This window comes from Xiphophorus couchianus, chromosome 9, assembly GCF_001444195.1.
Source record: "Xiphophorus couchianus chromosome 9, X_couchianus-1.0, whole genome shotgun sequence".
Lineage (NCBI taxonomy): Eukaryota > Metazoa > Chordata > Actinopteri > Cyprinodontiformes > Poeciliidae > Xiphophorus > Xiphophorus couchianus.
The window spans coordinates 8,444,106-8,471,566 of NC_040236.1; the positions used below are offsets into that span (position 1 = coordinate 8,444,106).

A 27,461-nucleotide genomic window follows, 5' to 3' on the forward strand; every position below is an offset into this window, starting at 1 on the left:
GGGAAAAACATAATTGGAAAAATGGGGTCCAACCATGCATTATTGGGAAAATCTCTTTGAAACACTGAAGATTTACAGGATAACTCATAGCATGGTTTTCATATTAAGTGATGCAAAGAAGAGATGTATGAGTTCAAAAGAATGTGCCTGCTGTCTGCAGCATGCTGGTGCACAGGTTGGAGGTTGGTTGTGTTACACAATATTTCAATATTATTTTTCCACAGTTTTTACTTATAGGAAAAAATACAAATCACATCTAGTTGTGGTCAAATATAATATCAAACAGATCAAAAATACTGTGGTTTTATTTCTACATCTTCAATGACTTTAAAGTAAAATAAAAAAAACAACTGAAAATTAAGGTCATGGCCTTAATATATGGAGTTATCCCACTGCATGTGTGAGTACTAATCGGTTCCTTCCATAGAATGCATGTTAGGTTAAATATGTCTTTATTAAATAAAGGTTAATAATAACAACATGCAATTTAAGAATAAAACCTACCCAGTAACTGTGTACTGCTGCCCTGAGAAAACTGATACCTTAGAGGGGAGGTCAGGGGTTAACAATGAAACTGTGTTGAAACTTGACAATGATTATGTTCATCTATATTTGTGGAATGATGTTAGAATGTATTCTTGACTTTTTAGATAACTTAAATACGGCCATGTTAATACCGGAGGAGTGCCTTTTTTTTATCTTAAACATTGAATGTTATTTCACTGGCGCACAGCTACATATTATAGCAACATGCCCGCAAGCCAACATAGTACCTAATGTCTACAGGCCAAATATCCAAGATTCTACCAGTGCATAATTACAAGTGGGTCCCAGCTATTGGAAACAGGCCATTTAAGGCAACGGGTTGTTGTCAGCATGTCAGAATAAAGCATTAGGGCTCAATTTGCCCACCAACCCATCAAACCCTCTCTTTAAGCCTCTCAAGGGGCCAAAAGCCATCCGGTAATGAAAGAGAATTATGCAGCTACTGTCCAGTTGGGGATATATTAAGTCAGATTTAAAACCTTTCACCGACAACATAGCTATTGTTGTTAAGCTAAACAGGTAGCGGCTGGGTGAGTTCTGTCGCCCAAGGATGGGTCCCTGGCTTGACAGACTGGTATCGGTGGTGGTGGTAGTGAGTGGGGGTGGAGGGGCGGAGGGCAGCAGCCGGCGAGAGACATTAAGAAGCAGAGAAATGTGCCTTAGGTCTGATAAAATAAACAAGAGGAAAGGCGCTCGGAGCAGAAAGGATCCAAGCCTCTCTCATTGCCTATGCTGACTGGGAGGTGGTAGGGATTTATTTTGAAGTGAACGGGGGAGTAAATTCACACCCTGAATTAGTTAGAGAGCTTCAACAGATGGACACAGATAGGGAGGCTGCTATCAGTGTGGATTAATATTAAAGGGATGGTTAAGTCTTCTTGACATGAAATTACATGTATTACTATCTTTTGATTATTACTCTTTCATGAGATGGTAGGAATTGTTCTGTGCTAGCGGTGCAACCATAAATAAGTTATTTTATTTGAAGTGGCCATGAATCAGTAAGTTAAAATCACCGTGTAAAAAATATGATCCAAATTATCAGTGCATGCATTTTTGACATGCTTCAGACAGGCTTGGAAGAAAAAAAAAACAACAAAAAAAACTCATTGTCTCAGCATTATGAAAATCCATTTGCCAGAGGGTTACTAAGAGACTTGAATCAGCAATGAACTCACTGCTTAGCCCTCTGTAGTGCCTCCAGTTCTCCCCACCTTACTGCCCTCTGATTTAGCCCCCCTCGGAGGTGAAAACAAAATCCTCTCAAATGAGCTGGCCTCGGATGGAATGATGCACCCACAGGTCTCTGCTTCTTCCACCTCAGTAATGCTGTCTGGACAGAGCCGTCTCCGCCCAAATTCCACCCACCGACACGGCTCCGAGTGCAGCTGATGGCACCGACACTTGACTGACAGGTCCAGATCTAATGAACTACAGTCAGGATTTGATCTTGCTATTTATGCTGGAATTTGTGGAAATAATCTTTGTACTGTAGAAAAAAAACTGTTGAATTAAGAGAAATCAATAGCGCTGCCTACGAGACGACTTTTCAGGCTCACGGTGACTTTACCTTGTAATTCATTTGTACCTGTCAGTAACAGTTCAAGCAGGCATTTTAAAATGTGAGTGTTATTGCTGACTCCATCTGTCAGATTCAGTTCTTGCATGTGAACCTCGTTTACATTCGATGCACTTTTGCAGCCGTTGGCTAATTACACCCAGGGTTTGTATGGCGGTGCTTGGGGTGTGTGAGGAGACGAGTGCCGGGGAGCGGGTTGTGAGGGGGTTGGGGCATGTCAGCCTTTCTTGTTTATGATGAAGTGACAGAAAATCATTGGGGGGTCAAGTGCCCCCCCAGCTGCCTCCCTCCACCTTCAAAACCTCCACTGCCCCGAAAATCCTTCAACAGTGCAGAAGGTGCATGGTGTGGGAAGCCTCCCCTTTAATGAGACCATTAAAGAGCCTGTGTCCCAGTCAATAGATTTCTCTCATTCTTTCTTTGACAAATTTGAATTAATAATTCAGTGCCAAGCGCCCGGGGATGTATATTTTCAGCATGAAGGACAGTTAATCCATAGCATAGGTGCTCCCCCTCCTCCTCCACCACTCGATCGCTCAGTACTTCACTTTCTCTCTTTTTACATCTATACACCTTTTCTTTCCTTTCAGAATTGATGAAGGATGCCGTCAGGTAGTGTGCTGACTAGAGACAGATTGTGTTACATGTTAACCACACTGTGCCATTTTTTATTGAGATATTACATAGCAATGCAATTAATATAAAAGACACGTTTGCACATTCTTTTTTGAAGTTGGTCTCTCAGAACGACATATTCAGAGTTTGTGTACAGTTTCTAACATGAGGATTTTAAAACGTGGAGCTCAGGAAACTCTGGAAAAAAGAAGAATTTTAAGGATAAACTTTATTAGGATAAACTAATAAAGTTGTGTTGGTCTAGGAATTTTACCAATTTGACGTTAAGAGTTTTAGGAAATTCATTACCTGTGCAAACCCCACAATGAAATCTGTCAGTTGAAAGAAAGTCAGAAGAAGTTGAATGCAATCTCGACTAAAAACCCACCTGTTTAGAGTTGTATTTGAAACATAATCAATTACGAATTTAACAATGGCATTTGACTTAATGTAATGTTTTGATTGTCGATTCTGTGTTTCATGACTTTGTGCTTATGTTTGTTATGACTTTGTGTTTGTGTGTGTGTTATGATGTAAAGCACTTTGAAATGCCTTGCTACTGAAATGTGCTATACAAATAAAATTTGATTGATTGATTGATTGATTGATTGATTGCAACTTCTCACAAGCTACATGGGACAAAACACACATGTTGGATACAGGTGCTCTGTTCAGATAAGCTCAGAAATTAAATTTGTGGCCTACATGCAAAAAGCTGGGTAGCAGACTATCCTTAATGAAGAAAGATGATAGCAACATCACTCTGTGGGGAATTGGTTTCACAGTAAGGAGTAGTAGGAGATAATGTATTTTATTTTGCTCAACTACAGAATACAAAATGGTGATGCACATTCTTGTGTAGACATTGTGGTGTCCAAAATTTGGTGATGACAAAATTATAGTTTAATCAATAGAACTTTAAAACACAATTGAGACTATTTTCTTGCATACATCTTTACGTGCATCTGTAACTTTGTGGCTTTTAACTGAAAATTGACAAAACATGAAGTAAGTAAATTAATTATTTTAAAAGTCTGTGATTTTATGATTTCGGAAGATTGTAATGACACTGAAGACTCTATTAAAAGTCTGCTGAGTTTGTTGCTGATGTGCTATACCAAAACCACTCACCGCTGTGTGAATTTATAGTTTCGGTTCTTAGAGTTGCCGGCAGCAGCATTTCAGCATTCGTGCCAGGTGGCACCAGAGAACAACACAATGTTCTAAATCTGCTTCTAACACAGCACAAGTTGACATGACGAATGTCTGGGATTAGCCAGCAATATACTTTTATGTCCCACAGCATAACGCTGAGATATCTGTGTTTGCTCGGTGAGTTTGTGTAAGAATAATGTTGGAATGTTTTATTTAACGCCTTTGTTTACTTTTCCCTTATAAATCAATGAATTTATCAAGGGGAGACGCTGAAGCTTTTCTGTGTAACTTGTGTGGTTATAATATAATCCAAGACAAGAAAGAGACAAGAAAAAAAGAGCTGTGGAAACACAAAGGGGAAGCAGACTCACAGGTGGGTGTGGAGAGAAAGAGAGCAGGAACAAGAGACAGCAACTGTTGGATCATCTGTGCTTCAAAACATTTAATCACTGTCTCTGGTTACGCACACACACACTTGTTGCCTCAAAGCGCTGCTGTTTTTTGCTCTGCCAGAAGTATCTTGTAACCACATTGTCTAAAAGCACACACACACCCCCACCCCCAACCCTTCACGCACACAGAAGCTCAAAGAGCAAAGGTTGTTTAATCTTATAGCAGCCACCTGACCACCGGATAGCTTGCCATAGTTTGAGCACATGCCTTTGCTCTATACATAATCACACAGGGACACAATGACTGACAATTCACATGCCAGGCAGTTCTGTCATGCCACAGAGCTCCATTTGTAATATTAGAACTGTAGGTGAATGTGAAGGATTATTTTTACTTCTACAGTCCACTCAGCGCTTTTCTTAAGAAACAGCTCAAACACCTAATGTCAAAATCTGTTGTATTTTTATACAGTCATCAATTTATTTAATTCATTTATCAGTCATTATAAATCTGCAAGACTTTTATATTTTGTATTTACATACATGACTGCAATAAGTAAAACAATGATACATCATAAGTAAGAGCAGCCATAAGTGTATTTTCATGAAGATAAAATGACAGTTTCAGGAATTATAGTTAAGCTTCTATAGGAATACTCTGACTGGGAACCTTTTGAACCTCTTACAACTACAGAAATGTTTGCATAAGTATATGAAAGGCCTGTGATATCTTTAACGAGAGCTTTGTAAAATGTTTGAAGAAAGTTTCTGTTTGGAGGTTATATAAAGAGTCAATATCTGCAGTACACAATCTCTTTGTGTTTTCTTTTAGTATAAATTCAGATTTGTTAGTTGCAGATGATGAAGCTAAGTGCTTGTCTACAAGACGCGTAGACTTAAGTATTCCTCTACAACCATTCTCATTTTTAAAATAGTATGGCAACGAATGTGACTGTAGTTTTACAAACCCATGTACACATTTTTTAAATTTTATTTTATTTTACACAAAATGTGATGGCTATTTACACAGAAAAAAGCGACTGGAGGCAGTGTGTCACCGGTTATCTTCCTGTCTAAAACATGAACTGAGAAAAAAAAATCACATATAAAGTCTTTCTGATCAGAGTAGCCTGAGAGAGAAGAAAGTATAAAATTCAACAAAAAAACCATTCAATGAAGCAGCTGTAAAATTTTTGCTTTAGTTTGCATTACTTTAATTTCTATGACCTAAAACCCTTTACATGTTCTGCTCTTGGTACATGTACAAACTAAGATTATTTGTGGTGAAAAACTTCCTGCCTCCATTTTCAGTGTAAATAATCATTGGCTTCTGTTTAAATAACCACCCAGTACAAATATGACAACAGTTGAAATGTTTGTAAAAAAAAAAAAAAAGGACTGGTATTAACCTATATGAGCTTTTTGAGATTGTTTTTTTTTTTTAAATGCGATCTTAAGAGATGGGGTCATTTCAACCTCATGGATATTTTACTTTGTGCACTGATCCCACTTCGGCACTTTCTGACCTTGACACTTGCCGTGTTCCTCCTGTGCTAAGACCGCAGGCGGGTTCAAAAAGTCAACTTTGGTCTGGGCTCTTTAAGCTGCTTACAAAGTTAACAAAACAACAGGTCTCATAAAATATATGATTGCATTGCTGACAGTCGATTAAATTGATTAGGAATGGACTACATGATTGTTATTACAAAAATGATACTCATGAGAAACCCCGTCCAACTATACACTTTTTAACAGGGCTCTGATTTATGCACAATTTGTTCTCCAATCCTGTTTTTGTTGACTAATGTGAGCCTGTTTTCCACAGGGCTCCAGAATGCTCAAGCCTGTCCTCCCTATTGCAAACAGACTCCCTCAGTCTTTAATTGGAGAGGAGTTGCAGCGCTGCGAGCACAGTGCTGGGACCCGAGCTGTGGCCACTGAGAATGCAGCAGCATTAGCATTGCAGCGGATGTACCTGTACATAATGATAACCTCAAGCTCTGCCCACTGGGAACATACCCAGTTCGAGCACACACACAAAACCAGAAAAAAAAACAAAAAAAAACACTAATGCCCATCAGTCCTTACTCCTTTTCCCCCCATCCACCCTTACACACAGCGTCATGTGAAAAAGCAAGTGCATTGAGGCCCCACAGGTGGGCAGTCCAATGATCAGAGGAGGGAGAGGAGGAGAAATCAGTTGCCACCATTCGGCTGAAAAGTGTGTGTGATGAACTTGAGTTCCATTAATAGGGACGGAGAGCACAGAACCAGCAGCTGTTTGTCCCAGAAGGGTTGCCATACTGCTGCACAGTAGCCACTCATAAATGTTTTACAGGCCTGAGCCCCTCTAGATCCACCCTTCCTGAGTAACAGTTACAGCACTCAAATCCAGGTTGATGGTTGTGATAGACAAATGTCTGTCTAGTTGTTGTGGCTCAGAAGATTGATAGTTTTTTATGTATTGTACTGAACAGGTCTGTTTCTGCATCAGGAAGCTAAAAATGTCCAAACCTTGTTTAGATTTTATTTAAAAAATTCTAATTCTCCACAACGAACACATTCTCAACTTCACATCTCGGTTCAGAGACAGGGATTCAAGGATGCTCTAATTTGTTTGCCATTCTATACCTTCCTATAATATACCCTTAAGCTCTAAGACCCTCAACTGCCCCCTGAAAAGTCCTCATATGCTATGGATATGATGGATGTTACTACAGAAAATACCTGATGTACCAGACAGACTGCTAAGTACCAAGCAGTGGGAGGTCCTCCATGTTATGCAGCTGGTAATAAAAGTTGAACATTGATTTTCTGTAGCAGCTTGTAACTGTTAATGTTGAGACATCAATAGCCCAAGCAAAGCGCAGGTGCCTTAATAGGAGGCTGAGAATGTGGAGGTCGTGAGCAGAGGCTGACTCTAAATCACAGAATCTATCCTCACCAATCGATAAGACAGTAACTGCAAGTGTCCCTCTGCTTTCCTAATGTTTTATAATAAACTGACAGCCTGTAATAAGACCAAGGGAGAGCGAGAATGTGTAGAGAGGAGGAGGGTGGGATGGAGGGGAACATTTTCTCCACAGCCTTAGCGCTTTAAATCACTTGACTTGGGAGTATTGGAGTGGAGCAGAGGAGGAAGGCAAAGGAAGGAGTTAACAGCATAAAAAAAAAAACTTTTACAAGAGCATTTGTATACTTGTACTCGCTAGTGGTAGAGTTAATGGCAGCATTGATAAAAGTGGGACAGGAGTTTAGGGGATTTGTCCTGTATTGCTTTATCAGAGCTTTTAGTTAAAGTGGACAAAATTCTCCTGCTATCATGCAGTGGTCAAGGCATCATTAAGTGACTGGTTACCAGGATTGCTGCGATTGCAATTCTGAATTTATTTGGGTTTTTTTCTTTTACTTTTAATTTCTTCTTTCTGAGCAAGTACATTATGAAACATACACTTGGTACACTTAGGCATACATTCCCTGATGTAGCAAAGCACCCTTTCTTTTTTTTACAAATGTGAGCCCATGTTGCAAAGTGAAAGGGGTTATCAAATGTCTGAAATGCATATTTCTTTTTGTGTTATAAACCTTTTCTGAGGAAAAAAAAAGTTTCTTAGTCATCTTATTAGCTGCTTTGATATAAATGCACCCATCAGCTTTAGAAATAACTTGGCTTGAAATGAGCCATTTGTGAATGTCACTGCATTACGAAGAAGCTTATTTCAAGGACAGTATGGGAATACTTTCAGACAGTTCTAAAGTTATCAGGAAGCCATAAGCAAGATGGCAGAAGCATCAACCTCAGTACAGAGGTCTAGCTGATCCAATTACAGGCTATGCCATATTATTTTCATAAGGTGAAAATATACTTGAATAAGGTGAAAAGAAGCAAAGCATGTGGAGAATCTGGTAAATGTTGACATCCATTCGAAGAATTGATAGTAAGAGGGACAGTATAAGGTGTGAAGCCGTGATCCTCAAAATGCCTTCCACCACCATAACTCACAGCAACTGCTACTTAATGACAGCCTGCAGTATTGCCACGTAGTATTGGCAAGTTGGAGACCCAAAGCTTTTATAGCTTGATAAAGTCTGAAAGCTTTTTAGAAAGCCTCATTACATAGAATTCCCTACAAAGTGGCAGGATGCACATAAAGATTACTGCTCAGAATGTTAGCTTTTTTTTAGGTAAATTTGGCAGACAGACCAATAAATTAGATTACTTTCTTTAGGGCAGGCTTCTTCCCTCTTCGAAACAGATGGGGAAAAAAAAGAAAGAAAAGTTACCACACTCACGTCCGATTAACTTGATTTGGCTGCAGTAGGATGTGATTTTACCAGCTTTTATTGATTTTAACTTATTTGTTTATTTTAATTGTTGCTACATCTGAAATTATGTCTAGAGTAAACAAATGGAGTGAGAAAGAGTTGTATGTGTTGACTGACTCTGAACATAATCTAATAAACAGCTAGAATGGATTTCCGTCATCGCTAATTTTATTTCAACGATGAACACTTGCTGGGCCATAGCAGACAGACATGTTAATATGACGTAAAGGTAACAATTTGACCTTCCACCATTTCTGCCAGAAATGGTTGGCCAATAAAAAGTAACATAAAATGCATGAAAATAAAATGCATATACTCTCATTCAGAAGGTAATGAGCACATTTCTATATATTGCAGAGCAAGAAAAACTACAAATAAAAGGATGAAACAAATAAATCTAAATCTAAATTTCCATTGGCTTTCAAAGGAAATGAGAAGTTTCAAGTAACTTCTCAATTTGCTGGATAATTTTACATCTTTTGAGGTCCCATCAAAGCTAGAGTCTTTGCTCTCATTGCTTTTGAATTAGGAGGCCATTCTGTTATGCACTAATCCATGGATTTAGGATCCCTGTGTAAGCCATAGCTCCTTCTGCTGTTGCTTTCTTTTGCATGCTATTACATATGTCTGTGGCAGTTAAGAAACCTACCGGTGCATTAATTTAGAGCTTAAACAACTTAGAGAGAGAAGATGTGAAATTCATAATATGAATTTGTTTAGCTAATGTAAAGAATTAGTCAAATAACTGTTGCATTTTAGGCATTAAGCCTAAAATGCAAAATCTTACCAAATTACTTCAACCAGTAAAGGATGCATGTAGTGTTCCTCAGAAGGTTGTATTAAGTTTATTAAGATTAAGTTTAAAAGGTTGTATTGAACTTTTGGGGTTTGTACAAATCCTAATTGTCCAGGGAAGCACAAGTTCGTAGATTACATTTCCACATTTCCCTCATACTGAAAGCAAAGTTTTAAAGAAGGCAGCCCCATAACGCATCCTAGATGAAACATCAGTTGCGGATAGACATATTATTTATTCCTGCAACATAAAGCACTCACTGTAAATACAATAAACAATCAAATGTAAATCTTTAAAGCAACCTTGAAAACTTATGTGTTTTTATTTTCTCTTTTTGGTAGGGTTACCATTAATTTGTCTATTTGTTTTGCAGCCAGTGCCTTTACTTACACTGAAGGTTAAACTCTGTTGTTTATGTTATTATAGTTGTTTTTTATAGTAAGCATATGGCTTACTGATTCCTATTTTTTACCTCTGAGGGAAGAGGGGAAAAAAATATAAATCCTCTTACAAGTCACAATATTTCATTAGCGTGTTGATGAGGATCAAGGTGGCCATTCCAGCAGAAAGTTTGGCCATAAGAGGGAATAAAAAAAATATATTTTATGCTCCCAGATTCTTATTAAGCTGTAAAGGGTTAAAACTTGTTTAAATGCAGCTTGAATTCCACATCATTTGGCTCCTAATTTAGTTTAAAAAAGAAAAAAAGTATTGAAAAACCACTCCCTCATGATGTAGCTGATCAATCCTCAGCTACATCGTAAATGATTCAGTTGCTTTCTGGAAATAAATATTTGTAAGACTAATTTGTGCTGTATGTGTAAAATTGTGTGTTTATCTCTATTTGTGTGTATGGAAGTGCATGCCTTCTACAGCCAAGGATCAGGACATTGATTGTGAAGAGCCTCCGTTCTTGCTTTAATTAGGCTGTACCTGCCTGGGAATTACATGCTTTGTGTTTCTCTCTTTCTCACTGTGTGGGGAATCAGCAATTATAAAAAAGAAAGGAGGAAAAGGATGTGTTTTCATCAAGGTTAATTCATCTGTTGTGTTTTTGTTGTCAGCAGATTTGTATCTGACCTTGCAATGCCAAAAGACCCCTAATTATGTAAATGAGAAATGTGTCATAATGTGAGGTTGGATATGTTTTGAGCTGATTTTATTATAAAACTCATGCAAAAACGGAAGATAGACAGATTAAAGCAACCTAAACCTGTTTGAGACACAGGTTTGTTTCATCTGAAATCTAATTTTAAGTCAAGTACTCCTGATTACTATTGGAGGCTTTTTAAGGCTGAGATGGGTGAAGGAGTTGGTTCAAAAGCAGAAAAAAGATTAATTGAAGGTTAAGATGAATGAGAAATAGTGAATGTGGATCTTGTGATAGACCCTTGATCGATAATAGTGTAAAAAGATGGATTTGGACAGAAAGGGCAGAACAATGAGACGAGACAATGCAAAGGGTTGGATGAATGTAGAAGGATGGAGGTCAGGAGGTAGGGGATTGATGAGTGAGCTTCTCTAACCTCAGAGACCAACTAATCACTTGGCAGGAAGCTAATGGAGGTTCACTCTTAAATCATTGTTTTTTTTTTTTTATGAATGGGGTTTATTTCCTGATGATATTCATTTAAAAGAACCATCACACCCTGATATTTTGCTTTTGTCTTTAATGCAAAAGGTTAGAAATTGAGAATTGATATTTTGTCGAATGTGTCAGAAATTATATCAATTTTGCTATTTTACGTCCAGTGGACAGAAACATATTTCCTCTGAAAAATCTTTCTGACTGAATGGCATTACTAGAGGGCTTGTTAAGTTATGCAGTTAGATGCCATCTTAATCAGAACATCATCTTAAGTGTAAAATTGTTCAGGTTTTGGTTATCATTAAGAGAGAAATAGACTTTTTTGTATGTTTGTGACTTCAAATGTTAAGAAAATTAAGCAAAAATAATTTGACTGAAATTGGCTAATTAATTTTGGTTTGAAAAGAACAAAAAAATGGTTGATTCTTCATTTATAAATTGTTATAGTAATTTAGGCAGTTCTATATGCCTGTGCCATTAGACTGGACCCCCAATTTCTCTATTTAAATAACCCCAAGGAAATGCTCAATTGTTAGAAATTTTAAAAGTCACAACTTCATAAAACCTACAACAGAAATAAAAAGAAATATCAAAGACCAATGAAAATGTTCACTCTGTTCTCACATTTATTATTCCTGATAAAGAATAACTTTAAGTCTATTTATTCCCAGTAGTGCTCTCTCCACTGGGACAATTTACCTCCCCATTCAGCTCTGGCAGGTCCTCTGGCTCTGCTCTGGGCTGACGAGGCCTGGTAGCACCTGTCTGAATCGATTACATGTGACGGGGTCTGACCCACTAAGCTGGGTTAAATGGTCGCTGGCTGAACATGCTCTGACGTCTGTCACAACATCTGCTTAATGAAAATTCACCAGACACACATTTGTGTAGTTTTTTTCTTGGTAAAGGATGATCAATAATTGCTATTTTTCCTCCAACATTTGAAGCAGCAAAAAAGTTGTCTTCAAAGCGGAAAAGCAATCATCTTTAATCCACTCTCCTTAATCTGAATTCAAGCTTGTGACCTCTTCTTCACCTCGTGATGTTTTATCATCTGGCATCTTGTCAGTCTCTGTTTAAGGCCTTTGAGAACTTTAAAGGAAATCAAAGACCCATTAACAGTGTCCTGACACTGAAGGAGTTGCAGTGATCCGTCACTGAACTCTGACCTGGGCAGACCTCAAACTCTAAATTGTTTGTTTCTCATTGTCCAAGACATACAGTACAATCATCGCTCTCTCTACTATAAACACTTAGGAGATCAATGATCACAGTGATCATTTCCTCCTTGACAGAGGTTAAGAACCTTCACTCAAGATGTTGAAGGAGTGAAAGAGAACAACAAGAGATAGAATAAGTCTAACTCTGAAAACAAACACGCACAGATCATGACAAGTGTCTCTCCTCAGGTGGGTTGACATCTATATCTCTGTCTTTATCGACTTCTTGCTTAACTAAAAGATCCTCTGCTAGTGGGAAAGTGACTGATTGTTCACACACACAAAGTGAGAGAGAGTAAGGGGGGGGGGGGCTGTCAATAGAGGAGACAGCCAGTGAGAAAAATCAAGGCAGAAGACAAACGGCAGAAATGAAATGTAAAGTAAAAAAGGCCCAGGCCAAGGCAGAAAAATACAGAATAAATCACTGTACTTCCAAGATTCACAGGGGAAATGATCAGCTATAACATTCAATATTATACACCCACAATTCAATTAAATGATTTTACAAAACCACTTATTGATGTTATTTGTAGATAGCCTTTAAGAGTTATGCATTTAGCGCATAACTCTTTAGTGTTTTTAACTAAATATCTGTGTACACTACATTTCATTGTGATGTCACATACTCAAACATCTATGCACGTACTTTTTATGTTATAGTCCACTACAGCTGAACTCAGGCATCAGATCTTCTGATTTTCATCTTGAAAATGTAGCTTGATTCTAGTTAAAAAGATTAAGCTCAAGCTCAAACTTTTCTTCTATTTCAGAATTATTGATATGTTTTTTTATATTGTATTTTCTTGTGTTGCAGGTCCTCGATACCTTGCAACATGAGTTCAGACATGAGATTCTTTTTTTAAGATATTTGATTCTATGGGTCTAGAAGTAATCAGACTTGGTGTGGCTGGTCAAAATTAATTCAGCTTTGCTAAAAAGAATATTCTATTATAAAGGTGAGGCAGTAGTTGGGCAGAAAAACATATTCTCACATTTTGAAAAAGTTTAAAATCCAAAATCTAAATTTTCTTCAAGAATAATAAGAAAAATAAAATCTGCATTTTATGAAAAAAGCCACATTGCAATCATATATTTATTAGTTGCATCTGATTGATAGAGGGGCAGTCAAGTAGAAACATCTGATCTTTCACTTGTCTCCCAGAAAACCAGTCCTCTCACAGAAGAATTTATGTAAATCTTACATCAGCTGTAAATTATATTATTTACATAAACCTTAATCTCCCATGGTTTAGTTTGCTCACATTGTATCATTTCCTCCATCCCACTAATGTCTCCTCCCCTTATTACACTGATCCCCTCAGCTGGCTCTACATTGCCTATATCAGTCTTCTTTTGCGGGAGGCCTGAGAACAGGCACTGCCGGGGGCAATACACATCCCTCAGGTGGGCCTTTCATTATTGATGATTCCTCTGCCAAATTATTTAGACCCTGTGCCCGAGCAAACACCCAGCCCTACAAAAAAACAAAACAAAAAGAAAAAAAAACAAAACAAACATGCTCACACACAGACATACATACACTGAAATCCCTCTGCAGGTATCCCTACTCCTTCCCCTTTCTATACAAATTCAGCTAACAGATGCATTAATTCTGGCTGATTGATATGTATTTCTGCTTATTAGTACATTGTTTATTTTATTTTATTTTTTGCAATGATTTGCAATGAAGGGCTGCACAGTGGCGCAGTTGGTAGCACTGTTGCCTTGCAGCAAGAAGGTCCTGGGTTCGATTCCCGGCCGGGGTCTTTCTGCATGGAGTTTGCATGTTCTCCCTGTGCATGCGTGGGTTCTCTCCGGGTACTCCGGCTTCCTCCCACAGTCCAAAAACATGACTGTCAGGTCAATTGGTTTCTCTGAATTCTCCCTAGGTGTGAGTGTGTGTGTGCATGGTTGTTTGTCCTGTATGTCTCTGTGTTGCCCTGCGACAGACTGGCGACCTGTCCAGGGTGTACCCCGCCTCTCGCCCGGAACGTAGCTGGAGATGGGCACCAGCAACCCTCCCGACCCCATTAGGGACAAGGGTGAACAGAAAATGGTTGGTTGGTTGGTTGGATTTGCAATGAAAACATTTTCATAGTTATGCCTGACCTCAGCTGTCAGAGGAGTCAGCAGCTTTGGTATAAGTAAATATATCTACAGGTGCACATATACCCACACATGAACACCCCAACATATTTACCTCCCCTTTGTCCCTTAACTCAATAAGGTACTTAACCTCCTCCAAATCTCTTGTGCTGGTCGTCTGTCTAACCTTAACTCTCTCCCACCTGTCCCAGAATACAGAATATATTGCACATGGATCCTTATATCAATTCCCAGTATCCTCTCTTTTCCTATTCCATTTTCTCCCGTCTCTTTCCTTCTCAGACCTCCCTTCAACCTTTCCCCTGTCCAACTTCCTCTTTTTCCTTTCCAAAATTCCAAAGTTTACACTCCTCCCTCTGCCCAAAGAAACACACACACGCACACCCCGACAAACATGTATGTATAATGATCTGCAAGAAAGGAGGGTGAAAATGGTCCTTTTACCCAGTAGCACCACTGCACATCAAACACGATCATGAAGAGCATTTTGCGTTGTAGTTAGTTGAATAGTAGTTTCCTCAACATTGCTTGTTTCAGCCTCTATTCCCTTGATACTGTCCATCATGGTTTATGTCTTACCAAACTCAGCTTTTCTTAGGTTAAACTGCTTGAATTGTACAGGAGATGACATGTACCTCTGGTTTTTAAATGTGATTTTTACATTTTATTACCACTGATGGGTGTATCACTCCTATAATTTCCATGCCATGACCGTCTTTATATGATTCAATACATTTCCAAACAGCTGAATTTCTGTTTTCTCCAAGTCAGTGAACAGTGTAGGTGATTTCTTTCAGAGCAACTGACCAGCAGTTTGCATTATCAGGTGGGGGAGAGGCAGGACGTCGTTACTCTATACCCCTGGTCACGCTTTCTATGGCATCTCTTTGAAAAGATTAACTCACCGATCAACACAGCTAAAATACACTTTTCAGAAACTCACCGAGACTGAACAGAACCAAGAACTTGAGGCAAACAAACTCCCTTTGGTCCAGCTGTAGGGAGCGTAGTTTGGCTACCAGCTCTTGAGCATGGCTCAGCAGATTGTTGAGCGTCGCACCCGCCTGTGAAGCAATTACTGCATAATCAACCTGGAAAAAGCAGGAAGGGAGACAGAAAGATGCTAAGACATCTGCAATACAGAAACGACATTCCCATAAAAAATACAATGGCAATAAATTCCAAACATTTATTGATTAAACATGCAGATTTAAAGACTAATGACTTTGCTCAATACCATTTAATGAAGGCAATGCAATTTCTGTCAGTTTGTTAGAAACTGGAGGCATTTTTTAAAATAAAAACAGTAGGTTTTTTTCAAACAAGTATTGTTAGAAAAGCATTAATAGTCAAATGTGGACACTTTCTAGCTTTGATTGTGAAACATGACAAGAACAATATATATTTGAATTTACATATTACATCAAAGGCATTCACTCAAACGGGCATAAACAAACACTTCTCTTCAGGTGCACTTCAGATCTGCAGGCGCAGCACATTTTTTCTGGGAGGGCAGGTCCTTAGCTGCCACTCACAGTAAGCAGGACCGTATTAAATTTTTATATTTATTGACGATTCATTACCATAATTGACTGTGCAGAGGTTTCCAGGGGAAGGTAGATGTTGGCGTGCGCAGTTCCTAATGCTCAGAGAGGAAGAGAGTCCCTGCGAGCATGCATTTGCAATTAAAACCAGCCTCAGGGTCTGGAGTTTTATTTATTGTGTAAATAAGATGATTCGTATCCTTTCTCGCCACAAATTTTGTTTGGTCTCGCCTGATGAGTCGAAGCAAAGCAAACACTGACACAAGGAATTAATCCCCTTTGACTTCTTCATGCTCTCACTTGGCCATACTCTTTGTCCCAACTGCTTTGTCCCTCCCTCTTCCCTTCTTACTACCTACCAGTACATAAAGAGTTATGACTGTGGGGAGCAGACACTGCCTGCCCCCATCCAAGGTGTCAATCAATTTACATAAAATCAACTGTGCATGAAATAAGTTCATTGAAAGATTGGACTGTTGATGGCGGTGCATTGGGTTATTACCTCCTCGCCTTAGTAAAAGGGGTGAGGAAAAAGCTATAATGTCACTATAGCCGACTTAGCACTAACTCTGACTTTGGTGACCTGTGTATCAATCAGGCAATCAATCAATATTTGTTTATTGTGCCTGGTGGGGCGAGGTACACTGTTTAATATTTTAACTCAAAATGCTATTTTTAGGGACTACTGGTTTCGAGTAAAAATGTAAAGAAACAAAGGATTTTACTGATGATTTTTTTTTTTGTATGTGTTTCTTTGGTCATTTGAATTTCTTGTAGCCCAACATAAGAGTGTGTGCCATCAAAATGTCAGGACCTATAATGAAATCAGCTGCCAAGCTTTCGAGGCCTCGCTTAATCATTGCAGTCTTTCTCATCTGATCTTTGTACACATTTATGCAAGTTATACACTGCATGTTTGATCCTCCTGACAGGATGAAGAACAAGCACTCATGGCCATATCTTTCTGATGTTGGTGACAAGGCAACACACGGCTGTATAGAATCAGAGAAAATGTGAGAAAAGAAAGGAATTAGCAAGCAGGGAACATGCAGCAAAAGAGCAAGACAGACGCCATTTGACAGCTTGTAACTATTAATTTGCTGCTTCAATTGGTTTCTTTTCAACTGTAGGAGTTGAACTTGTAGAAAAGCAAAGCAAAGTGGCAGCTTGTTTCAAAGCAAAAATGAGAGACACCTGTACCAACAACAGAACAATCTTTATGAAGATATTACATGTGTTATGTGATTTTATGCCTTTTTCACCCACTTAAAAAATTATGCGCACATATCACATATAAAGTTCTATGTACTTTATTTATGATATCTAAACTTAAAGATAGCTTTGTGTATTTAATTACTCATAAAGCTTTAATGTGTCCTATTCGTGAACTTATAGCGATTCATCAAAATTATTCATTTTGCTGAATTTATCTCTTGACTTCTACTTAACTGTTGTAACACAATTAAATGTTTTGATCCAAACAATTCGGTGCAGCACTGGATGGTTTTCTGTAAGGATGACCTTGTATCTAGTTCTATCCATCCTCCCATTAACTCTGGATAGCTTCCCTATCTCCACAGATGAAAAGCATTCTCACACCATGATTTTATCACCACCATTTTTCACTTTAGGGATGAAGCGGTCCTTGTGATGTGTACGCTTGGTAGTATAGTAGTTTTGAAGAATGTATTGAACAGGATACTCTGTGAGATATTCAAACCTTAAAATACTGCTTTATAACCTAGCCTTGATTTAGACTTCTCTACAACTTTATCCCCGGTCTGTGTTGTGTGTTTTATTGTCGTATTGATGCTGTCTATTCACTTATATTCTCTAACTAACCTCTGAGGCCTTCATGTAACCACTGAATTAATTTGCAGACTAAATTACTTACACGATTACAGTGCACTCTATTCACTAATTAGGTGATGTCTGCATGCAATTGGTTCCCTTACTAATTATACATATTTGACACCAGGTAAAAAGATGACTAAACAGACTTTATAGATATTTATTATTTTTTTCCCTCAACAATACTGTCATTACTTTTGTCTTCCGAATCTTAATCCCTAACCTTCCAAGCTGCTGAAAAGTAAAACTATAGAAAAGCAGTGACTTTGACATATCACCTCCCACTAATTCATGTCTCAAAAACCTTCACAGTTGTAGTCCTATAGCATTTCACAAACTAAATATGGCAAACATACTGCTTTGGTCAAAATGAGCCTTCTTTGTGCTGGCGTGTTTGTGTAGCCTTTGCTTGAGGTGATGCCGCTACTGTGGTCTAAACATCCCTGGTATTATCGTTGTGCTGTCACCCCTGGCCAGGCAGAGAATAATAGGAGATAATGAACTGTTTCAGAGCCTCATACACATCCACACACACACTGATGCACAGCCACATGAATACATTTACACACACTCCTCAACACCAGCTGTTCATTAACCACAGTATGCAAACGAAAGCGCTGACCTGCGCCTCCCCAGACTATCAGCCCCTCCTTTCACTTCTCCTCCTCCACAAACCACCTTGTCCGCTTCGCCTCATCATGTCCTGTCCCATCGCTGCACAACTTTGCTTCTTCTGCCTCTTTTTACTGACATTTCATACCTTCTCCAAATGTTCTCCGTTTGATATTTTCTTTATTTTCCTGTCCCACAACCCTTCTTTAATTTTGTCACGTTTCTCTCATTTTCATCTCACCTTTCTTTAGGAAACAGCTCACTTGTCTTGGATCTATAGTTTAATCTCAAACTAGTGCCACAAACAATAACTCACCCTTATATTTGTGCTACTTATTTACCAGAGGTGAGCAGGTCTACGCCAGTTCTGAAAAACAACATGACCTTGTCTTCATTCAGAACAGCGGAATCAAGCATGTGCATTTAGAGCACATGCACTTTCCCAAAATTTATGCCAGCATCTGTTGTTGTAAAGGATTGTGATGGAAGGCAGTGTTTTTGGAGAACAAGAAAATCTATAATTTATAACGTCTCATCTTATTCAGAGGCATATTCACAATGGTTTTTTTTTTCATAGTTTTGCTTGGGTACCTTTTTTTCCTATTTTGAGTTTGACTTTTTTTAACTAGATTAGGGGGAAAGCAGAATACTAAGGGGAGATTCCTTTGGGTTTATGTATTTGTAGAGTTTTTATTTATTTACTTATATTGTTTATTCATACATTTCCTTTTTTCAGTGTGTGTATAAATTCAAATTAGCAGAAGGAACCAATGCAGACTATATTCCTCAAATATAGCAGGAAAACAAAATAAGTCATTGCTTTTCCATATATTTCCTTACATTTTCCACAGCTGGAATCTTAATACAATGAGTAAAATTGATTGATCCAAGAAGATTAGACATTAATTGGGATTTAATTAGATTAAATTGAAGTTCTAGCTTTTTTGGGGTGGCAAAATCAACAAACATTACAGAAATACATGCTCAGGGGTGATTCCAAGCTTCATATGATATTTTTTCTGGATTTTAAGGGAAAACTGAAAAAGTGTAGGTCATTAGAAGTCGCCAAATGAGGAAATTGACTAACTTACCTGCTGGCCTGTGACCAACAGGATTGAGCCCTCCTTTGCATGTACCACTTGACGGAAAACATGGTCGAGGATGAGGAGTTCACTCCAGCAGTTCTGCAGCAGCTTCATCTGGTCATCCACCTGGTTAAAGATACCCAAAACAAAAAAAAAAAAAAATCATCAAGTCGTCTGTTTGTATTTCCTGTCCCATACAGCTGAAACAACAGTCTGTGTTTGTGTAACCTAACCTCATATCCACTGTAAGAAATCTGTCATCCGAGACGAATGTATGTCTGTCACTGTCCCTTGTTACTGGGTGGCATGGGTTTTTGTCTTTGCAGATGTTTATGCAGACAGATTTTTCAACAGAGTACATGATGAAGTTGTGTGTGCATGTATAGCCTATAAAACATAGCGGAAAGACCTGGACACACTGTTGAACTGCGCAAGTTTTACTTCATATATATATATATATATATATATATATATATATATATATTGAAGCACGTAGCAAAGACACACTGTTGAACTGCGCAAGTTTTACTTCATATATATATATATATATATATATATATATATATATATATATATATATATATATATATATATATATATATATATTGAAGCACGTAGCAAAGACACACTGTTGAACTGCGCAAGTTTTACTTCATACCCTCAAGCTCCCAGGCCTCTGGTAGAGGACCCGAGTTCAGAGGATAAGAACCACCCGCGGTGGGTGAGAAGGGAATTTTTTATATATATGAAGTAAAACTTGCGCAGTTCAACAGTGTGTGTGGGCGTGTGTGTGTGTGCGTGTGTGTGTGTACAATAATCAATTTCAAAATAATCATTAGCTGCAACCCTAATGTATGTATAGACACACTTAAAACAAAACTGTGTCAGGCTTGGGAACCAGCTTGAAAGTATCACAAGACCTTGTATGCAGGGTGAGCTTACACACAGGTCAATTGGTATTGATCAGGTGTGTGTTTTTGTCACAACCCTACACAAAGCGCAAAAGTCCCCTGTACTCATTCAGAAGCTTTTCTCATGTGAACCTTTCCAGAGTGAGTTAAGAGCTTTGCTACGTGCTTCAATTGACAATGTTAAGGGTTTTTTTCTGTTTGCCCATTGCCAGACATTTCTGAGTGATTCTAACAATGATAATGATTAAGAGGAGAGTTTCTTCCCAAATACCAGCCACAGGCTCCCAGTAATCTGCCAGATGAACTTGGGAAGTTAACACAGATGAATCTGTAATTTGGGAACCAAAACAACCTCCTCCATTGTAACAGAGAGTCTCTTCCCATGCTCAGCAGTGTTAATCATTACAGCAAAAAAGTGGACACAGGGGGAAAAAAGGGGCCCATTTAGAGGACAGGAATGAGGAAAATACATGAGGTTAATTCTTTCTCCCCTCCCCCACCCTATCAGCAAACATTTTGCTCTTTGTCTCTTTGTGGCGTTTATTGGGAATATCGTGGGCTGTTGTGGAGAGATGTGAACTACTGCTTTGACTGTGTGAGAACAGTATTTGACAGTCTTTGCCCATGTCAGCCGCTTGTAGAGTTAAGAATGTGGATCAATGTTGGAACTTTGTGACACAGGCAGCTGCAGTGTAGAGACACCTGTGAGGAATGTGTTCTGAAGCCGCTAAGAAAGTGCAATGGAATGACCTTAATCATTTATTTGATGTCTGCAGTTACAGGCCTGCTAAAAATGTGCAACACTTCAATATTTATTTTGACATGGGCAGGTCTGAACTCTGTCTCTTGTTAACTGGAACTGTTTTGACTACTGATTTAAGGCAAGTGTTTAAGAATGCCTATCTAACTTTTAGGAAGACAAAGCATTACAGACTATACATACAGCTGCAGAAGGAGAAAACCTTAACTGATATATTCTAAAAGCACCAATTATGTACTGACTTTGATTCAGAAAAATCTTTGGTTTAACATTGTATGATATATGCATTTATCAGGGGATTTTTTTTATGAATGAAGTTCATCATAATTCACAAAGTTCCATCTAATTTTTCACTGAAAAAAAAAAAGAAATGTGCCTTACAAAAGTTCTCATGGTCCTCGAGCATTTTCACAGTTTGTCATATTTTGGTATGGTGCCACAACTATTGTTGAGCGCCAAACTTTTATGGCGACTAAGAAGTAGCCAGGAGGCCCATCATAACTTTGGGGCAGATGTAGATAATAGCTTGTCATGATCTTCGCAAACCTGTCTTTGAGAAGGAAGAAACTGTAAAATGTTTCATGAAGGGAAATTAAAATTGCACAGCATTTCAACATGTATTGAAATACAATAGTGGCAGCATCATGATGTGGGCATGCGTTTCTTCAGCAGTTACACAGAAGCAGGCCAAAGTAAATTGGGGGATGGACAGAGCTAATCCCAGTAAAATACAGAGACGTTTGAAGACGTAACATGACAAAATATGAAAAAGTATTCAAGGAGAATAAAAGAAATCCCTGCATAATAATGCATAATAAAATATATGATCATACTATAGTTAGTGCTCCAAAACAGACTTGTGTTTTTCTTTAATATATTTTCCTTGATATTGTATTCAGTAGGCTGACAGCTCAGGTAGGTTATTTATACGTGTTGTATCTACACAGTAGTGTAATTTACAGAAAAAGTCTAGTAAAATAATAGAAAACCACCAGTCTCAGATGTCTTACATCTTTCATTCCTCATTTATCAGTTCAACAAAATAAAAATAAAAAGAATTTAAAAATCAGAGTAATGCTGCTGTGACCTTTTCCAACATTTCTGACAGTACAGTGGACTCCTCTTGTGACTTGCCCACCTATACATCTATTTTCTGTGGCTTTGCGCCATCTGTGTCATGAGCTCAAGACCAAAGGAGAATTCAAATGCCTTCATTAAAACCATCAGAGGGCATAGAAAGCAGTCTAAGACCAAGTGCTCCTCGTCGTCTCTCCATGTAAAGATGCTGGAAGCAAGGCATGACGTGTATCTGTGGATGGACTGGTAAACATAAAGCCTGAGTTCTTCAAAGAAATCAGCCACGTGTCATTGGGCCTGGCAAGTGCCGGGGTCCTCTTCAAAGGACTGTCCTCTCTGTGCCTGCCTGGAAGCTCCTCTCTGACAAGAGGTCCGGGTCATCAAAGGGTGGCAACTCAGAGGAGATGACGATGGGTGACAGCAGCCTAGATGAGGGCAGCGTACACCCGCTTGGTGAAAGGGGGGATATGGTGACAGACAGACAAGTGTAAGGGCGTACCAGTGGTTGGAGTTGAGCTCGCTGACCTTTTAAGTACCAGCATCACAAGCTGTTTCCCTGACAAGCTCTTCCTTTGCTCTGTCATATGGCGCTTGTTCTTACGAGATAGCCTGCATGGCTCACTCGATAATATCAATGAGGTGACATGGAATTGATGACTGTTTTGCCTCGTTCTCATAGAGAGAAAATGGTTGATGATTATCAGATGATGTTGATGATTACCAGTAGCTGATTAAATCCACAGACTGTTATGACATTGGAAAGTGCAAACAAGAAGTTTGCTCCAACAACACAAAAGCAATAAAACTGATAATTCATGTATAACGCTTATCACACAGTCATGGACATTTTAGATAACGTCTCTTGTTACTGTTCCAGCTCTTTAAAGCAATGAGGACATAAAAAAGAGAAAATCCTCCTAAATTTGATGATCAATGAAGTTTGAAACTATATAATTATTCTGAGGAAAATATATTTGTAGGAATTAAATACTGTTGATTAAAGGATGCCAGATGCTACAATAATGCTACATTAGATAAAACAAAGGACCCTGGTTATAAGAATAGAGGCCTCAAAACAACCAGATTTTCAGAATATTTGAATGATGCTGACTGTTCCTATGTGCTATTACAACAGATGCAGGCAATTTGCAGCTTTGCATTTTGCATAATAGTTTTGGTTGGCACTTGAATTTTCTTGTATGAAAACAAGCTGTCTGTAACAGAAAATCCACTTACACATGCTTTGAGGAAATAGCAAATGGATTTCAGAAGACGTCAGAAAGATTGAAACGCAAAGTTAGCCAAGCCTTCAATCTCTGACTTAAATCAGGAGTTTTTCAAGGGGTTCTCAAATCCAGGCCACTAGAGCCTGTGTCTCTCTACTTTCAGATGTGTTCCTGGTCCAACGGACCTGGATCAAGTCACCTCTGCAATATACAGTCAGGTTCTGCAGAGTCCTGCTAATGACCTAATTAACTGACTTAGGTGTGTTGAAGAAGAAATGCATTAAAGTTGAAGGATAACAGGCCTCAAGGCCTGGACATGCGACTCTTTTGTTCCACGTGTTTTGCATAATAATAGAATCACAGTTTGTTAAAGTGGTGGCCACCGATTGCTCGGAGTAAATCTTGGCCTTATGATTAATACTTGAATGAGTGACTTATTTGAAAAAAGAAAAATTTATTTTTTTTATTTTTTCACTTGGATCTCAGATTGCCAACTAGGCGTGATCGTGTGTCCGAAACCCTGACCAGTGGAGAAGTACTGCTGTACTGTAGAGAGAGAGAGACTGCTATTTAGTTCCTCTGTAATTTTAAAACGTGAGCTCAAAATATATATATATATATATGTATATATATATATATATATATATATATATATACAGTATATATATATATATATATATATTTTTTTTTTTAACTGATTAAAACACAATTAATTAATAAATAATTAATGACTGTTCACAGCACTAAGCTGAGAAAATATTTTAAAAACGGATTAATTGAATTAAAGCAAAATCACAACTGGCTAAAATTAAATGAGCATACCAAAGCTTTCAGTCACAAATGTAATCATGCATCTCTCACTGCAGTTGTAAGGAAAATAAAAAAATGCATTTTAAGGTTTTGCTTAGTGATGATACAATGGAAAATATATGTTTTTTGTGTATTAAAATGAATGCATATCTGAATTTCTATTCTAATCATAAAATAAATTCCAGAAATGATTTCACTCGAAGAGTAAAAAAAAGCAAGAATATTTTTGTCCTTGGATATAGCAAAGCCCATCATGGATTTAGCTACTAAAGTTTATGCACTTAACATTCACTTCAGAAATTGCTTCAAACTGGTCTCAAAATCCACATTTAAGGTTGCTTTTCAAGGTGTGATCTATTTATTATTTAAACACCCATTTTTAGTGTACTTAAAAAAGGGAGAGGGAAAGTAAAATTCCAAGCAGGAACTTCTACTGCGGCAGCCAGCGATGAAAAATACATATCCTCCAAGAAACCAATTTAACACCTTTATGATTGTTCAGGCGAGTGGGATCAATGCCCGGATCAATCGCTTAGCCCATAGCTTTTGTTCAAAACCACCTGCTGAGATTAATGGGATTTTACCAGAGAGAGAGAGGGAGCGGGAAAAGAAGAAGGAGAGCCGAGTTGAGAAGGGGAATGGAACTGCCAGACAGGGAATGAGAGAATGAGAAAAGACTTGGGGGGGGGGAGTGAGAAAATAAAACATAGTGATTAAGAGCACATATTCTCTCATATCTACGCAAATGTAAATTAATTGGAAATGAAGTATTCAGATGATTCAGTTACAAAAAGAAAAAGTAATGTTTATTCATACCCCCCTGCTATGAGTACATCAATTATGATGGTGTGTTGACTCAAAGCAGGCCAATGTACCAGAATCCCCCCTTTCTTATGGTGGGGTCTTGGTCTGGTGCCACAAGCATTGTTAAGCTTCATACAGTATGTTGGTCTTTAACGAGACTACACAGCTGGATCTGATTTTAATAAGTAGTTCCATTTTTGATGTGGCCTAATGAACAGATTAATGGAATCTCCTTCTGCGGAGCCTTAATGAATGGAGAAAATCACTTATTTTTTTTACACGAGAGGATGGGGGGAGAAGGGGACACACATCAACACAGACTGTGAGTTTAAACGACTCAAACATAAACAATAGCTGTGCTTCTGTCTTCCCTGTCTCTGCTGGACGGGAATCAATGCCGTCTCTGAGTACTACAGGTGAGATTTGAAGCTCACATCAATGCATGCTCGTCTGTAGCTGCCATCCTTTGGTGCAGTCCCTATCTTGGCATCTGTTCGCCTTGAGCCAAACAGGCAATGTATTCACCTGGGAACAGGGATTAATTTACCTAGAACAGCGCCTGTTCTTCTCAGTGCTGCAAACGCTTAATTATGCTGAGGCTGACAGCGTACTGTAGCTCGTTTTTAGTTAAGTTAATTAATTTAATAAATGAGTTTCAGTGTGTGTGTGTGTGTGTGCGACAATAACAATTTTGTTGGTTTCTAGTCATTTAGCCGGCCAAAGTAAAGAATTTTCCAATCATTTCCCAATAGTAAATAGTTCAATAAAGAATTTAGCATCTAATAAGAACTAAAATAGGAATTTCTATAAAGATAAAAATAAAACAAAGTAAGGGGAATATAAAAACAAATGAGGGCCAGTCTTTGGCATGTTTCCAGAAGAATTTTGACTATTTATTTTTTAGTAATGAGCCCAAAGTTTTTGAGTTTGGAAGGCCTCTTTACCATTACCCAAATCTTTAATTCTCTCTTAGTTTTCTCTTTCAGATTCATGTCTGGAGTTCAAAATGCTAACGGGGGCCGATTATACTTCCTCGAACAACTTAGGATAGGTCTCTAGTCTATACAAAACATAGTCATTGCATATTTTGCAAAAAGACCCATTCTCAGATAATGACATTTCTCCCACTCAGAATTTGAGCTCCTTTCAGAATTACCTGCTTCAAGGCCTCTTGTCACTTTAATTCCAAATAAGCTGCTGGTCACATCCCACAACTGAATGTTTACACTCGTATTTTATGCATGTGAAAAGACCTGCTAATAGAAGCACAATTGTACAACAATGCGTCTTTGACCCTGAATCAGATCCAGAAGCAGAAGCATTGGAGCCTCCTTCGCAACCTTTAAGAATGCAGAAGTGGTTTATGTATGTTTGGTCAGAAAATGGCTGAATGTCTTTTTAAGCACTTGGACTGTTTCAAGAATCAGAGATGTGAAGCATAAAAATGTGGAAAAATGAATTTTGAATAATAATTCCTCTTTAAAATTACTTTCAAAGGGAAGAAGCATGCTGGTAAAATTCAATGGTTACTGTAGTTGTAGATCTGCCAAATGTTTTAATAATCCTGGGATTAACTGAATCTATCAAAACAACAAAATGACAAGTCTCCAGGAAAATTTAACAGTATACCTTGCTATTAACAGCTAATCCTACTTTTTGCCTTCTGTGCTGTATTAAGCCTTTATGCTATTTAATAAAAATAAAACAAGGTGTCAGAAACATTGCTCAAATAATTTGGTCTATTTTGACATAATAGCACCACGAAAATGGTGCAGATTTGTCAGTTGAACATCTATAATGCAAGTTTTCTGTTGTACCACAGCCCAAAGGTTCTATTTTGGGTTAAGATATGGGGCATCTGAAAGTTACCGGAGTACAGTGAACTCACTGACATGTTTAAGAAAGCAGTTTGAGATCATTTGAGCTTTGCAACATGGTGCATTCTCCTACAGACAGGGACCATGATAAGATCGGTACACTGTGATCATGAGAGGATGGATATAGTTAATAGCAATACTCACACTGGCTATGGCATTTAAACAAACCTCTATGGGGACTAAACCAAGCTACTACACAATCAACACCATGTTGAAACAATTTAAGATAACTTCTGCTTTGAAGTTGATAAAGGAATTGGAACCAAGACTCATCTGACCATGCAATTTATTATGATCTAATTTTTATAAAGTTACGCTAATTGTAGATTCAGTTTCTGTTCTTAACTGACAGCAGTGGCATCTTTTGTGATCTAAACCAAAGAGCCAAATGTACTACATTGCTGCCAGGCAATTGGTTTAATTGGTAATTGTGTTAATTAGCAATTGAAATATACCTAATAAACTGGCCAGTGAGTACATGGGAGACAGTAGCTGAGGACTGGAGGAGAGGCGTCCATGTTGCTTCTCTATTTGCAGTGCAAAGTTTGATGAGAGTAAAGCACATAACTCTCTCCCCTGAC

The 27,461-nt window shown here is 38.2% G+C and overlaps 1 protein-coding gene across 1 annotated transcript in view; it reads right to left on the reverse strand.

The window, feature by feature from the left end:
• Positions 1–27,461, reverse strand: part of nr5a2 (nuclear receptor subfamily 5, group A, member 2) — a 72,475-nt gene that overhangs the window by 9,290 nt on the left and 35,724 nt on the right. Inside the window, exons 6-7 of the mRNA XM_028027873.1 lie at positions 19,422–19,541; positions 15,267–15,414 (exon numbers count right to left, since the gene is read on the reverse strand). Coding sequence (XP_027883674.1) covers positions 15,267–15,414; positions 19,422–19,541 — 268 coding nt within the window. The remainder of the gene's footprint in view (positions 1–15,266; positions 15,415–19,421; positions 19,542–27,461) is intronic.